Here is a 15,779-nt window from a genome sequence, read left to right as displayed (position 1 = left end):
AAAGTAAATGCAGATGGTTATACCTGTCCATATTTTTTAAGACTAAATCCAGTAAGACAGTTTTAAGTTCTAAATAATTTGCATTATTCATCCTTTTCGTATTTTAAAAAGATAATAGCGACTGCAATGACTGAGGAGGTTTGCTGAAACTGACTGAATCAGTAGGATGATCACTAGTCTCCCAGACACCTTAGCCAAATAGTACCTATGGATATTATTCAAGTAGCTTAAGAGACAATGAAATCAGTCTCTAAGTACATACACAGAAAGAATATATTCAATAAGAGGGAAGGCCTAGAATTAAGCCAATACCAGAGGGCAGATTTATCTAGCAGATGAAGCCAACTAGATACAATGGTTGGAATTAAATTTGGACCCATTTTTTTCATTAAGAAAAAAAATCAAACTAAAATTATGCAAAAAATGCAAAATTTAAGAACGACAGTAATTAAGCAATGAAACAGATTACCAAGAAAAGTGGAAACTTTGTCACTTCATCTTCAAGTCAAGATTGAATATCTTTCTAGAAAGCTATGCTGTAGTCCCATCACTAATTGTTGAGCTCGATGCAGGTATTCATGGGTGAAATCCTATGGCGTATGTCATGCAGCAGGCCAGGCTACTTAATTAGAGTGCTCCTTTTACAGTCTTAAATTCTATGAATTTTTAGTAAAGGCTAATCAATTAGTATACAAAAGAAGCATTAAATACAATCAGGGCCCAAGATCATTTTTGGAGCAGAGGGTCCTTTCTGTAGCCAATTCTTGATTAAAACACCCACTACAATTTCAGTCAGTGCAGCATACACAAAGCCTGCAGGGATAAAATGCTGTACATGATGATCGGGGCACTCATAATACAGAGATGGATCCTTTTCAGTACACACTGCAATTAACCAAAAGGATATGTTAATCTATGTCTATATTCTACAATATCCTGAATGAAGTTGTCTTAATATGCATCTGTTTATACAGTTCCAAGTTTACAGCAAACTGTTTAATGACCAGTAAATACAACACTGTACTCAGCTGTGAAATCTCTTTTATAGGTTCTTACAACCTGTTTGTTCCACTTTTAGAAAGGAAAGGAAGTGTCACAATTTTTGTTCATACAGAAGAAAATTAAGCAACTCAAAGTTTAAATGAAAAAAAAAAAAAAGGATTTAATCAACACCGATTTCTTACTGAGTAAAGCTTTGTACATACATTTTCTAACGTAAGAGTATTCTCAAATGATCTACATGAGGAAAATGGCCTCACTCTTCAACAATGTACTTACAATATGACAATGTCTTTAGAGGCATTGGCACTTAGTGTAAACTCTTGACAGTTAACAACTTTAAATCCATATCCTTCACATGTATATCCACTGATTTCCATGGACTTCACATTAATCTGAAGCTGCCCTGTGTTCTCCACTTTGAATGTTCTTTTCAGTGTGAAATTTGGTTCTTTTAATTTCATTTCTAAAAAGATATAGAACAATGCAATTAGGACTGTGTTAAGCCACTATAGTGCAGTAAATTCATTATCTACAAAAAATGCTTGCAAAGTTCTGTTAGTACCATCCTCACTTTAAGCCCAACAGTGATACTAGGAAATACATGCATCAGGGAAGTGGTGGGTGGTCGAAGTGCTGACCTTTGGACAAGATGTTAAAACAGAGGTCTCTGCAAGCAGTGTCAGATGGCTGTCAAGTAGAATGGTTTTTGTCCAATTCCAGAGCATCTATTATTCCCTCACAAAAAACCTGGAGAAAGCTACTCTATTGAGACTAATATTGCTTATAACAAACCTGCTCCCCAACTGTGTAGTGGTGTAAGCTATTGTTCATCAGTGTGTCTACGTTTCTTCTGTACGCAGTTCCTATACTAGCAGCATTTAACTGAACATTGTAAACATTACTTTCAGATAGTATGTGTAGTATTATCTGTACTCTAACACTAAATTCTTTTCTATCCCGAAAATAAAGCTCATGGATGACATCAAAGACATTGAAGTCAGCATCATTAAGAGGAATATGGCCTTTTAAGAATTTACACTGCTAGTGGAAAACCAATGTGAGGCACATGTTTAGAGGTAGGATCTGAGTTTTCAACTTCAACTGAGTTTTCTACACATCACTCAATGGAGAAGGGTTTGGCTGACCATCCATGAAGAAATACTATGGATCTCTGGCAAAGGCTGAGGGCCAAATCTTCTTGACTAGTTCTTCAGCCCCAATTCCTCTACCCTCTCCCTTCCCTGCCCCCTGCACAAACTGTTCGCGTTGAGGGCTGCTAAAGGATTCAGGAAGACAGAGGGCTGGTTGCTGCTTTGGTTCACCTATTCTCCGATTGAGAGATCCAGGGCCATTGTAGTGGGCTGTGTTACTTTTGTCTGTCTTCACTCTTTTGCTCTTAAAAATTGAGGTTATATAGCCTCTAGTATCCATCACTTTAAACTACAGTAACGTTGGACAGACCTTCATCTGTATGTTTACATTTCCTAATTAATCTGTTTACAATGACAAAATGCCCAAGACACTATGAAAATAAAAAAAAATTCTCAGAAATATTGCTTGTATAGTGAAATACAATATCTGTCATGGTACATCAGCCACAAGTTCACACATTTTACATATTTTTAGAGATTCATTTCATCTAGGCATTATAAAACAAGAAAGTGATATTTTCTAGTTACTGCAGATATTCGTAGTTGTGTATATCAGATGTCATGAGATTTTCTGTTCAGTGTAATAGGTCTTCATAGAATACTCACTTTCTGAACAGTCTTTTAATAATGTTTCAGTGATCTTAAAACGTAATGAACTTCCTGGAACCGGAGGCTTGCCTGCAACCCTCAGGCTTTCAGTTGTTCCTTGGCCTTGTACCATTATAGCATCTATTACAGTCAAATTATTTCTGTATAAAGAGAATAGGGGAAAGAAGAAACTTTTAGCAAAATAAATATGCACTCCACTGCTCTCACAAACATGTTCACAAACTATATTACATTACATCCCAATCCTAGAACAGTCTTATGTATATGAGTAATCTCACTCACAATTCCCACGCATAAGTGTTTGCAGGTTAGGGGCTGCAGTAACCAACACAAAGCATACTAAACTTCAGTGAAGAAACTCATGATTTAGTTATAATAAAATTTTATGATTAACACTTAGAACTGCAAAGCTCCTACATGCTTCTTTCAAACAAAACTCTCGACTTCTCAAAAAATATTTTAGGAAAATAGTGTTTGACAAGTCCCTACTTTCAATACAAAATGTACAGATGAACTTGAAAAGAATCTAAACATCTTAATATAGAAAACATATTGGCAATACATGAAATATTTGAAGATATGAACTGAATGCCCCTTTGACCACTGTAAATCATAGTGTAATGTATACAAACTAAATCCATCATTCCAAACCTGGAGATTCCACAATTAATCTTGAAACAATGGGACAATTTATTGGTCACAAGTGTCAAATGTGTAACCTACACATAAATAAGAACCTAATTAACTCAAATCTAATTCAGAGACCTACCATACCTGATGATAATTAATGATGAAACAGTCTTATTAAGAACTGGAGTAAATTTTACTTTGACAGATTTTCGCTCTCCAGGCTTTAAAACTATGTTTAAAACTGAATGTCGAGACAGACCCTCTGCAAATCCTGTAGTGCTCTGCAATGGCTGAACCTTAAGACAATGAAAAATAAAAACCACTTTTTAAAAATAGGGAATTTTTCATACATTCCACGGAGTACATACAAACTATATTTTCTAAAAAATTCTTATATCAAAACGTGCTTCCTGATGAAGTTGTTTAAATATTTAATTAGCCTAGTTAAAGTCTTCTAATTCTCTATTAGACTTAAAGGGTAACAGAAAAAAAGGTGTTGTTTTTTTAAAAATACAAACAAACATTTATTCACAAGAGTGTCCACCATGAACTGGAAGTTCCCTTCAAGTATCTGGTAAGATACAAATAGTCTTAAGTCAATGAGAGTTTGATCAGGCAAAAAGAACAGGCTGCAGCTGCAGCTGCTATTCTGCCACCAGTTGATATGCAACACTTGTTATTTTTAATTTTTAAGCTATCATAGCCTTTAACAGAAAAACAAAAGATCTACAGCACAAAAAAATCCTATATTTATTACCAACTTCAAAGTGGTGCAACTGGATTATTCACCATGCGCAATCTGAGCTACAAAACACTCACCTGGGTTCCTAAACCCCTCAGAGGACAAGGTATTCAGGGGGTTGTTTCATGTGCATCTCTAACGCTAATATTATTACTTTGCAATTATATAGTGCTTCACATCTTCAAAGTGCTCTACAATTATTAAATCTTCAGAACACACTTTGAGGTAGACAGGCTAAGTATTACCAATGTAAAAGGAGAACACAAATCTAAAATTTCTAAGAATTTCTCAAGTGACCTTTTCCTGATCTTGATCTTACTGTAAGAAAGCACTGATTTATGAGACGATAATAAAATAAGTCAGTGGTTCTCAACCAGGGGTCCGGGCCCCCTGAGGGGCTACAAGCAGGTTTCAGGGGGCCTGCCAAGCAGGGCTGGCATTAGACTTGCTGAGGCCCAGGGCAGAAAGCCGAAGCCCCACCGCATGGGGCTGAAGCCCAGGGCCCTGAGCCCTGCCATCCAGGGCTGAAGCTGAAGCCTGAGCACCTTAGCTTTGCGAGGCGCTCTGTGGTGTGGAGTCCTGGGCTATTGCCCTACTTGCTCCTCCCTAATGCTGTCTCTGGCTTTTATATGCAGAAAAACAGTTGTTGTGGCACAGGTGGGCCATGGAGATTTTATAGCATATTGGGGGGGACCTCAGAAAGAAAAAGGTTGAGAACTCTGAAATAAGTAACAAGGTATAGCTTAACTAAAAACTGACTAATTGGAGGGAAAAGAATAAGTGTTTATACACTCAAGGAGAACATCTGCTTAGGGGGGATCACAAGTAAAATTAAGACTGTCAAAAAATTCTGAATGAAAAGTGAAGTGACAGATGCCCCACCACCTGGGTATTTAAAACTAGCATCCAAGAATATACTGTACGGAATACTTATATATCAGTAAGGGGATGAATAAAATAAGCCAGATATTTTTCATCTTTAAGTTCTATAATTACATAAAAGAATAAACATATAGAAAAAAAAAAGTTAAATTTGAATTACACACCAGACTTGCAGGAAAACTGCTCTGCAATTTCCATTAACATATCCAACAAACATCACACGCCAGTCATAACTTTGAAGACTTTATGGCTGTATTTTTATTATACAATATTTGTTTGGCTATGTAAAAACTATTAGAAAAGAAGAAAGTGTTTTAAAATAACTTACAGAGTTTCTGGAAACCTGGAATTCTAGTGTCCTCAAATTGAAATTTGTTGGCTTACTCAAGTTAAACCTAAAATATAAACATATACTTCTTACCAAACTATATTACAGTGAGATAGGATGTACAAGTATTTATGAAATTCACATAATTGACAATATGGCCTTTATAACACTTTCAAATAATTTCTGGATTTCAACACTAACCAAAAGCACAGGATTTATATTAAGATGACTGTAATGAAGACTACACAGATAAAATGGCCACTCATTTTTCTTATTTTGCTTGTTCTCTCCCTTCTCCACTCTGCATTCCAAAGAGGAAAATCTGAAGCATTTGTTTAGCTCACCAGCTTTGCCCCAAACTGATGGCTGGCAATGAAAGTGTACTAAAGTTTCTTTACCTTTTCATTTCCCATTTATACTAAAGCTCTGAATTCTCTCTACAACACAGCCGCTGTTGATAAATACTGCATTGATTTCCCCCTCACCTCCCCGCAAGTAGCACATTTGGCATCAAAGCAAGAGGAGTTTAAATATTCCAAACAATACTTACCGCTCTATTAATTTGTCTACAAAAGATGATGGGTTGGAATACAGAGCTAAAGGAAGGAATTGAACATAGACAGGAACATCTGCTGGGTTTTCTAGAAGAATTTCTTCCTCCTAATACAAAAGCAACAATTTGACAAACATTTACATTCATATTAATTGTGAATGTAGTGAAACTTTTCCAAATATTAAGACCTATTTCACACTACGCTGTGTCACTGTAAAATGATCCTATTAACACACACACTTACTGATGAGCTGTTGGTATTGGTAAGTGGAAAACTTAAATGGCGTGGTGAACCAAGTATGGATGGCCAGGCCAGTTCGGCTGTGATTTTCAATATTACATCCTTCTGGAGATCTGTGTCCACTTCAAACATGGCACTCAATCTAGGGAAAAAAAAAAGTTATAAAATCCACCTTGTGATAGTGGAATGTCGATAGCCTAACAAACAACAACATTTTGTTAACTTTCCATGCACTCTAGAAAATGTATAATTATTTTGGAATGCACCACTCTTCAATATATTTTTACTTTTGTCAAACATTTGATCTTTACCTGTACTTACTGCTATTTCAGTTATAAGAAAAGGAAAGCACAGCACAAAGGGACAACACAACCATACTGTCTGTGCTGTCACACCTATGCAGAATATTCTATGCTTTCTTGTTTTGTTCCTCCCATGCCTCCTTCAATTACCAGAGTATTCTTTTATTACAAAGGTGTTTTATGGTAGTGAGACCATGACTAAGGCTCTGACTACAGTGGTGCAAAAAGGGAGTTAGAGTAAACAGCTACTGCTGAATCCTTTTCTAATACTGTTTGGCTGTCCAGTGTGAACAGGGTCAAACAGTATTAAAACCCATGAGTGGATATGCAAAGTTACTTATATAAACATTAGCTGTTTTTAAACACTGGTCCAATATGGTATAGCTCCAGCTATACGGCTTCACAAACTGTGTTAAAGTCTGTCTATGTCATAAATACAGGACACACAGTGAACCATGTTACAGCAATGCCAACTCCCACCATTTTATCACAAGTCTCAGGATATTTGGTGTTCTTCAGCACCAGATCCTGGAGTCAGATGATTTTAATGAAAGTTAAGCTTTTCACGAAGAGTTTCCAACTCCCATGGCTGCAGAGAAAAATCTTAATCTGACCCAAGTGAACCCTAAATGTCCAATCCAGAAAGTAAGTGAAAAGAATCTCAAACAGGAGCTCCCCGACTTACGCAAGCATTCCGTTCCGGAACGCCTTGCGTAAGTCGAGTTTTGTGTAAATCGGGAACGTATCTCCAACAATTACGCAAATAAATTTAAAAAAGCGTACGGAACTTTTTCCGTAAATCCGGATTTCTGTAAGTCGGGTTTGTGCAACCCGGAGAGTATCTGTATTTATTTATGTTAAACCTCATGATTTAATGAGGCCTGAGTCATGATATTTGAATGCTTAGGGATGACAGTACTGAGGATACGTTTGTCCCCTGATCCAGTTGCAATTTGATTCCAATTTGAGATAGGGCATTAGCCATCTAGTCTAACTGAACTAAGCTGTTAAATTTTTCTGTATCCCTAATACAGTTTTCCTCTTGCCCCAGTGATGGTCCCTTCTCTGGCCCAGCTGCTCAGTGCACTCACTCTTCTGAGCGCCACGGTCATGCTGAAAGGTGCAGCGCACAAGCTTAAGGAGGAAATGGAACTGAAGGGCTTTGTCTTCACTACCCGCCGATCCGGCGGGTAGCAATCGGTTTATCGGGGATCGACTTACCGCGTCTGGTGAAGACGCGGTAAAATCGATCCCTGATCGCTCTGCAGTCGACTCCGGAAATCCACCTCGGCAGGAGGCGGCAGCGGAGTCGGCGGCAGCGGTCGACTTTCCCGCGTCCTCACCGCTAGGTAAGCCGACCTAAAATACGCAACTTCAGCTACGGTATTCACGTAGCTGAAGTTGCGTATCTTAGGTCGGACCCCCGCTGTAGTGTAGACCTAGCCAAGGATAAGTGTGATGAGTCATCAGACCAGGCCAAAGAGATTCTCACCCAGTCAGGGACAGAGTAGCCCAACACCCAAATAAAACTTACTAGCTGGTGTGGAGATTCAGTAGGCAGATGGGAGCACTGGAGGTACGGACAAAAAGTCAGGGTTCTATAGGTCTCAAGCACTTCAGCCAAGGCCTTCTGTTGGCGTGGCTTTAGTACCAGTCAGGTCTGCCCAGTATTCAGACCGAGCGCGCCCTATTCTTTGTTTAAAGTTTCTCTGTATTATTTGTTTCTTTAACTGAATTTAGAGGGCTTTACACATTCACTGCATCATGTAACTATTTGGAGATGTGTTTTCCTGTATTTCTCTCCCTCTTCCTCAAATATTCTAGCCTTTAATGTAAGCTGCAAAAAGTAGATAATTTCAGGGAATTCTGACAGGGTCATATTTCCCTTCCTTTAAGAGTTACTGTTGTGCTTTCTGAGCGATGTGCCAGGCACTTTTGTTAGGCTGTTGATATAGTTCTATGGCAATATTTCATTACCTATGTTAAGTCTTTTTGTGTTTTCACAAAGTCTAGAACATTAATAAAATCAAAGTTAAAATGGATATCACAATAAATAGGATCTCAAAAGCACTTTGCCAACATTAACTAATCCACACAATACCCTTGAGACATTGAACATATTATCCACCATTGAAAAGCAGCCACTTCATGCATGAAATATAGCAGATGCTTTTAACAGAGCACAGTAGCACCACACAACAGTTCAACTTCTTAGGCATTAGTTTGAATATGTTTTTAGTCATTATCACGCTCCATATAACACCTTTCAAAAAAGTATCCCAAAATACTTTACACAAAACTAAAAGATTACTTTATTCACCACTGAAAAGTAGCAATCTCAGTACAGCGGCAAAAGGAGACAATCTAGATAAACAGAAGCACAGCAGCTATTTTGCACAAGCAATACCACATATTTTAGGAATACTGTGTAAGCTGGGGTTTCTTTTAGCCTTCTAGTTTACAAAGAAAGATGGTCAACTACAAATTCACACTAGTTGATTTACCTAAGCCAGAGGTTCTCAAACTGTGGTCCATGGACCACCAGTGCTCTGCGAGCTCCATTCAGGTGGTCCGTGGATAGTTTCCTCTAAGGTGCACACCTGGGCGGCCGCATATGAGAGAATGAAGGGCCACCCACCTAATTAGTGGAGCCGTGCAGGCATGACTCCACTAATTAGGTGCCTAGCCCCTGGAGAAGATGCACATGTAAGGTGAGGTGGTGGCCTTGGGGAGGGAATAGAGGGTAGGTGGGAAAGGGCAGTGGGGTGAGAAGAGGGGGTGGGGGGAATTTGGGATGTGCAGGGCTGCGGTGGCTAGAGAAAGAGGCGACTTTCCTCAGTTCCAGGGCTGCAGCTGCCAGGGAGAGACCCCCGCTCTCCTTCCCAGCCTCAGCTCGGACGCAGTCGCTGCAGGGGAGAGAGGGACAGACCCCCCCCCCTCCTTCTCAGCCCCAGCTCAGGGGCTGCCATGGTGGGGGAAGAGAGGGCACATTCATCGCATTAGAAAGGTAAGACTACTGATATTAAAATATGAGTTGTATGCTTTTATTTGTAGAACAAAAAAATGTTAATGATTAAGGGGTTTTTTTTGTATAGCGCTTTTATCCGAAGTGCTTTACAATAGTTCGCTAACGGTACCAACAACATTTGGAAAGATCATTAAGTGGCCCGCCAAGACCCTCTGCATTTTCAAGTGGCCTTCAGAAAAAAAAAAAGTTTGATAACCACTGACCTAAGCCAAACATAGCACCTTCAGGAAAATGTCATTTGCCCCCCTTCAAACTCTTTTAGAAGAACAAACCTAGCAACTATTCCTTGCCCTTCTCTGGCAACACAAGAATTCAATACTGTAAACAGGCAACACAAAACAAAAAGAATCAAGTGATTCACAGGCCACAGGGCAAATATACACTCACCTATGACCTGAGTTCTCTCTGATTCCTGCCCACACTCTGAACAAGTTCTCATGCAAATCCCAATCAGAATCCCATGCATCTTCTTGCATCGTTAAGCTGTGCTGAACTTTAGGTTCAGCTAAAAAACAAAAACCATACTTTTATACAACCCTTCAATATTAAGGGGGGGAATACATTGAGATTTTAATTGCAAAAATGAAAATTACTTACATTTAGATAAGAAAGGCAATCCAACATAACAGTGATTCCCACACTGTAAACCAGGATCAAAATAAATATTTGCTATCTGCAAAATGTACAAGAACAATTAAATGAAGTAAGCATCTCTGATGACTAAAATAAAGAAAAATTCCTGCATTTAGGATGGAAGAATCCCATGCACAGCTACAGAGTAGGGACCGAGTGGCTAGGCAGCAGTTCTGCAGAAAAGGACCTAGGGGTTACACTGGACGAGAAGCTGGATGAGAGTCAACAGTGTGCCCTTGTTGCCAAGAAGGCTAACGGCATTTTGGGCTGTAAAAGTAGGAGCATTGCCAGCAGATCGAGGGACGTGATCATTCCCCTCTATTCGGCATTGGTGAGGCCTCATCTGGAGTACTGTGTCCAGTTTTGGGCCCCACACTACAAGAAGGATGTGGAAAAATTGGAAAGAGTCCAGCAGAGGACAACAAAAATGATTAGGGAACTAGAACACATGATTTATGAGGAGAGGCGGAGGGAAATGGGATTATTTAGTCTGCAGAAGAGAAGAACGAAGGGGGGATTTGATAGCTGCTTTCAACTACCTGAAACGGGGTTCCAAAGAGGATGGATCTAGTTCTCAGTGGTACCAGGTGACAGAACATGGAGTAATAGTCTCAAGTTGCAGTGGGGGAGGTTTAGGTTGGATATTAGGAAAAACTTTTTCACTAGGAGGGTGGTGAAGCACTGCAATGGGTTACCTAGGGAGGTGGTGGAATCTCCTTCCTTAGAGGTTTTTAAGGTCAGGCTTGACAAAGCCCTGGCTGGGATGATTTAGTTGGGAATTGGTCCTGCTTTGAGCAGGGGGTTGGACTAGATGACCTCCTGAGGTCCCTTCCAACCCTGATATTCTTGATTCTCTGAATAACTGCAAAATTATCAATGTGTTACGTTTAAAGAAAAACTGCCTATTAGTACTAATACACAAAACTTTCCAACCTTTGATTTTTTTCCTGCCTCTAAATCTTCTTTATTGCTCCTTAATCTCTTGTAATAAAACCGTACATCTTCGGACAGAGAGCGTACATATTGTATTTTCACCTTCTGAGAGAAGGAATTCATAATATTTAAACTCTGATGAACTATTTTCCCCTAAAGGAAAGGAAAGGGAAAAAAAATTATACTGTATACATTTCTCCCACTCACAACACATAGTGGGCAAGCCATCAGACATCTACCTACACAGGTAGCATTTACCTACCTTAGCATTTTGGTTGAGGCCTGCACAATTTTTCGTTCTGCCCTCCCAAAACGGAGTCAATTCCTCTCCAGTTTATCACACTACTATGCACAGAACCACCCTAAGAATTTGGAGGAGGATTAGGAAGATGATTTTTTGAGATACTCCCCAAATGTATCTGACTCCTTTTATATTAAAGGTGCCAAAAGAGGGAGACCAAGGGCTGGATTTTAGGCTCCCCCAGGGCAGAAGGGGAACCAGCTGCTTGTGATGCAACTGGTGCATAGCTGCAAACATTTAGAAGTATTTTGAAAGGGACAATAAAGTAGGATTCTGGAATCCAGTAGGCCCTCAGCTACTGCGGGGTTGCGAGTATGTATATGGTGAAATGTAGAACACATATAGTGCTTTAAAAATACTACTACTAAAACATCACAACCAGAGATGGCCAAAAAACAGGATGAAACTTTCATGAAAATTTATGAGAAACAGATAGATGTTTCACAGAAAATTTTTGAAATTCCAAGTTTTTGTGCCAGCTCTAGTCATGATCATCCCTCTATAAAGCAGGTAAGTAACATTTCATCATTTTAAAGCAGAAGAGTTAGATGACTCAACTGTCATCTGCAGAACTCTGATTAAAATGCTTGAGCCCCATGTTCTCCATCCTGTGTCTATTTCACTATACCACGCTGGAACTCATTGAGATATTCCCTCTTCTGGCAAAAAGCCATCACAGATGCTCAGTAGAGGACTGGCTTAGCTGGAAATTGTGATTGCCCTAACTGCCATCTCTGGCGGTATAGATGCTACAGCCCCCATAGCCACAAACTACTCTGAGATCCTACCAAAAATCACTGGACCTGTGGTCATGTTTTTCCAGTCATTGCAAAGGTCAATGCTGGTAAACGTGAAGGGGAATATGAATAACCTGTGATCTTTAGTCAAGATCAGTGACCACCTTTCAACCTTCATCAAAGAATATAGAGAGATGCAAACAAATTATGTTTTCGAGGTTTTATTGCAAGGAAGAGGACTAGAAACTTGCATCCTTCCCTCAAATGAAATCTGAGATTTACCTTTTATATATCTCAGTGCATGAGCTGGGGTGAAGAATGGGGGTAAGTTACAGCTGTGGGCTTGCAAGCCACAACGATGGCTGTAGGCTCAGGAAATTCTTGAAGTGTCATAAACAAGAAAAATCATTTTTCAAAGTGATGACTGGCGCATGAAGGGATAGTTTACTACACGGTTTTGTCCTGATGAATGGACACATTCCATAGGAGGAAGAAATGACTGTGCCAGAGCCCCATGTATGGAGTCCTGCAGATACACCCATCTTTTATTAATGGGCAATTTGGGACTCCATTAAACTCTTTGGCAAAAACTAGTAGGTTTTGTTTTTTTAATCAAAACACTGTCTTAAACCTGTACAGTGATTACCAACAAGAAGAGACTATACAGCTGAACGATACCCTTTGTGAGCTGACAGCCTTTCAAAAATCTTAACAATCCAATTCCCATCCTTTACTCAACTCACGCCCTTGCAATAAAGCACCCCTACACTGGTCCTTTGCTACCATCTCTCCTCTCTGATCTCCCTCTCCCCCTGCACTTTTAGTTTTTATATTCCTTTCCCTGATGATTCTCCCTCCTCCTTGGTTCGCTACCCATCAGAAGGCTACATGCTGTTCAGACTGGGTGATCATCCATTCATGGCTCACAGCTGAGCCAGGCTACCCGTGATCCCATGGTTGTGCCAAATGTCATGGGAGCAGAGAAGATAAGTTCTGGTTAATGGGCTGCTCCCTGACACACAGCCCTGTAGAAAATCAGATGCTTCTGGGGCTCAGTGCATGAAGACTGCTGCAGCAGCAGAGATGAAAGATAGGCAAATCTCCACAAGCAGTCATTGTGATTCTACAGAGGGATTAAAGTGGATCCAGGATCATACAGCTTCCTTGCTGTATTGTTCCTGTACTGTGCCACATACCCCCTTAGGGGCAACCCATCTCCAGGTTGGGAAACCATGCTAAATACACAACTATTTTTGTATTTTTGTAAACTGGCCAATTTAAAAGTTTCTTTGGTTTCAAAGTCTTTCTTCTGAAGATCTCAGAAATCTGGAGATATACCTGATATAATTAGATGCCTCTCTCTTATTCCTGGCACTAATGCAGAAGGAATGATGGGGAAAACAACTGAGCACAGCTACATCATAATGAAGCTGAATAGAAAGTCAAGTCTGGGCCAGGAGTCAATATCCCAGGCTCTGTTCAAGTGATACAATAAAAGGGGAGTTGAGGTGTGTCTCATGCCTAGCATCTGGGGTGATAAGCGCTTCTATAGTGACGGCTAATGAGAGTTTAAGAATAATCACCACTGTTCCCTCCAGCATAGCAATTCACAAGTCATAAAGCAAATCATAAAGGAAGTTGCTCCTGGAAAGGATCTGAAGAAAAAATATTGTCAAGAAAATATCTTACTGGAAAGGAAGGTGGAAGGTGAATGTGTTTAGGGGAGCAAGTCAGTGAACCCACAGCAATTACAGCCTTCACGGGAATTGTCAAAATCTGAAAGAACAAGAGAAGTTTAGTAATACATCTTCTCCAAGTGGAATCTTTATATGGCCATCTATTCATCCTTTTATTTCTGTTTTTAGTTACACCAACACATTTTCTAAAAATCTAAAGTTCTATTATTCATGTTTCATATTTACATATAATCAAGCCAACAGACTTGGCATAATGATATGACAACCAAGTGTGTCAAGTTTAATGCAAGGATGATTATTTTAAAGTCTCATCATCCAGCCCAACATTTTGATTCCTCAGCCAATTTTCTAAAAGAAAATTCCTCAAGTCAAAAGTTTATCAGGAAAAATATTAAGAAGCCCATTTTTCCTTAATCACACGCATTCTATCAATTTATATGCAACTCAGTACAATGCAGAATAAAACATACAAACAAGTTACAAACTTTCCAATGAGCATTTTTGTTTTTCCTTGGAAAATACTATGACATCTTCTTAAAAATACTGCACTTGTGTTTACACAGGAGATATTAAACTGCTCTAGAAGCACTATAAATTATGGTAAAGTATTAAGCTGTAGACACAAACGTCTGTTTTATGGATTGGAATATATATAAGTAATATTAAAGATGAACAGATGTCAGTGCAACAAAGTCCTCACAATCAGAATAAGACTGAAGTGTGTGCACACACAGGAAACAACAAACAGCTTCAGATTTTACGGTTGCCCAGAGGGTCAAATATGTATGCATCGGTGCATATGCAAACAAATGCCAATATTATTTCTGCCAAATACAGACTACTGGAAGACTTCTAAAATATCCCCTTTTTCTGTAGCTGCATTCAGAATATGCTACAACACTTCCTGACTCCATAAACGCACAAAAACAAACACAATGTTCACTATATAGTGTATAATATGCTATGTCAACACACACTTAAAGACATCAAAAGTTACAGCCAAATGTTGTTAAAAATGAAAGTGATCCCATTATATGCTTCAAGGTTACTCCTCTTATTGTATAGATTAGAATATATCTTATTTTGTGGATATTAGCACTAAAGACCAAAGAGGTCAAGTAAAGTAACTTTCTATTACTTCTCTCCAACAGTACGACTCCATATTGTGGGCTGATAACACATTCTAAACGTCTCAAAAGGAGGTGCTGCAATGAGCTTTCACACAAACAACTGACATGATACACTAAGAGTGTCATCACAGTGTATCTTGTCAAAAGATCCATGGTGCTTTGAGTATGCATCGAGCCTCAATGCACCTGGACTCACCTTGAAGCATCACATAATAGATTGAAACAGATTCCAGAAGCAAAGTGGAAAGCTGAGTGAAACTTGCCTTTTTTTCAAATCCATTCAGAGCAAATACAGTACCACTGTATTTCATTGTAACATATGCTTAATACAGTATTCTATCCACCAGGATCCAGACATGTCATCAATGGAACTGTTATGACTTCATAGTTGATTACTGATGTGGTTTGCAGCATCAGTTATGGCAAGCAACTATTGCACCAATGTAGCAACTGCTTTTCAGAGTTAATATCTCAGTCAGTTAAAAAACCTTCAAGTATAGCACAAAATACCAGTCCACAATAGGATAAAATGTCTTTTACACAATAGCCAAAATATAACAATTAATGCCTCTCATCTATGGCAGCACCATTGTCATTTAGGTGGGCAATAAGAATACCTCATAATCTGTTGTTATTTGTATGGCTCCATCATGAATTCCTTCAAGTTCTTTTGCTATTAGTTTTACTCTAAACACAGCATAGTAACCAGATGCTAGAATTACCTGTAAGTGGTACAAATATATAATGAATCATTTATGTTTTATGCCACATTCTTCCATTATAAACAGAAATGTTAATAGGAAACATACCTAATAAACTGCAAGTTCTATATACCAATACAGAATCTGTTTAAGTTATTTTTCTTTCAACTTAATCAATA

The 15,779-nt window shown here is 39.0% G+C and overlaps 1 protein-coding gene across 1 annotated transcript in view; it reads right to left on the bottom strand.

Moving 5' to 3' along the window:
- The window catches only part of TMEM131 (transmembrane protein 131), a 172,114-nt gene that overhangs the window by 31,487 nt on the left and 124,848 nt on the right, over positions 1–15,779 (bottom strand). The window contains exons 18-28 of the mRNA XM_065402904.1: positions 15,517–15,621; positions 13,762–13,848; positions 11,035–11,187; positions 10,066–10,141; positions 9,856–9,973; positions 6,142–6,280; positions 5,895–6,004; positions 5,345–5,411; positions 3,537–3,688; positions 2,760–2,902; positions 1,279–1,465 (exon numbers count right to left, since the gene is read on the bottom strand). Of these exons, the coding sequence (XP_065258976.1) occupies positions 1,279–1,465; positions 2,760–2,902; positions 3,537–3,688; positions 5,345–5,411; positions 5,895–6,004; positions 6,142–6,280; positions 9,856–9,973; positions 10,066–10,141; positions 11,035–11,187; positions 13,762–13,848; positions 15,517–15,621 (1,337 nt within the window). The remainder of the gene's footprint in view (positions 1–1,278; positions 1,466–2,759; positions 2,903–3,536; positions 3,689–5,344; positions 5,412–5,894; positions 6,005–6,141; positions 6,281–9,855; positions 9,974–10,065; positions 10,142–11,034; positions 11,188–13,761; positions 13,849–15,516; positions 15,622–15,779) is intronic.

This window comes from Emys orbicularis, chromosome 1 (genome assembly GCF_028017835.1).
Source record: "Emys orbicularis isolate rEmyOrb1 chromosome 1, rEmyOrb1.hap1, whole genome shotgun sequence".
In the NCBI taxonomy this organism is placed as follows: Eukaryota; Metazoa; Chordata; order Testudines; family Emydidae; genus Emys; species Emys orbicularis.
This window is presented reverse-complemented; position numbering and strand designations above follow the sequence as displayed.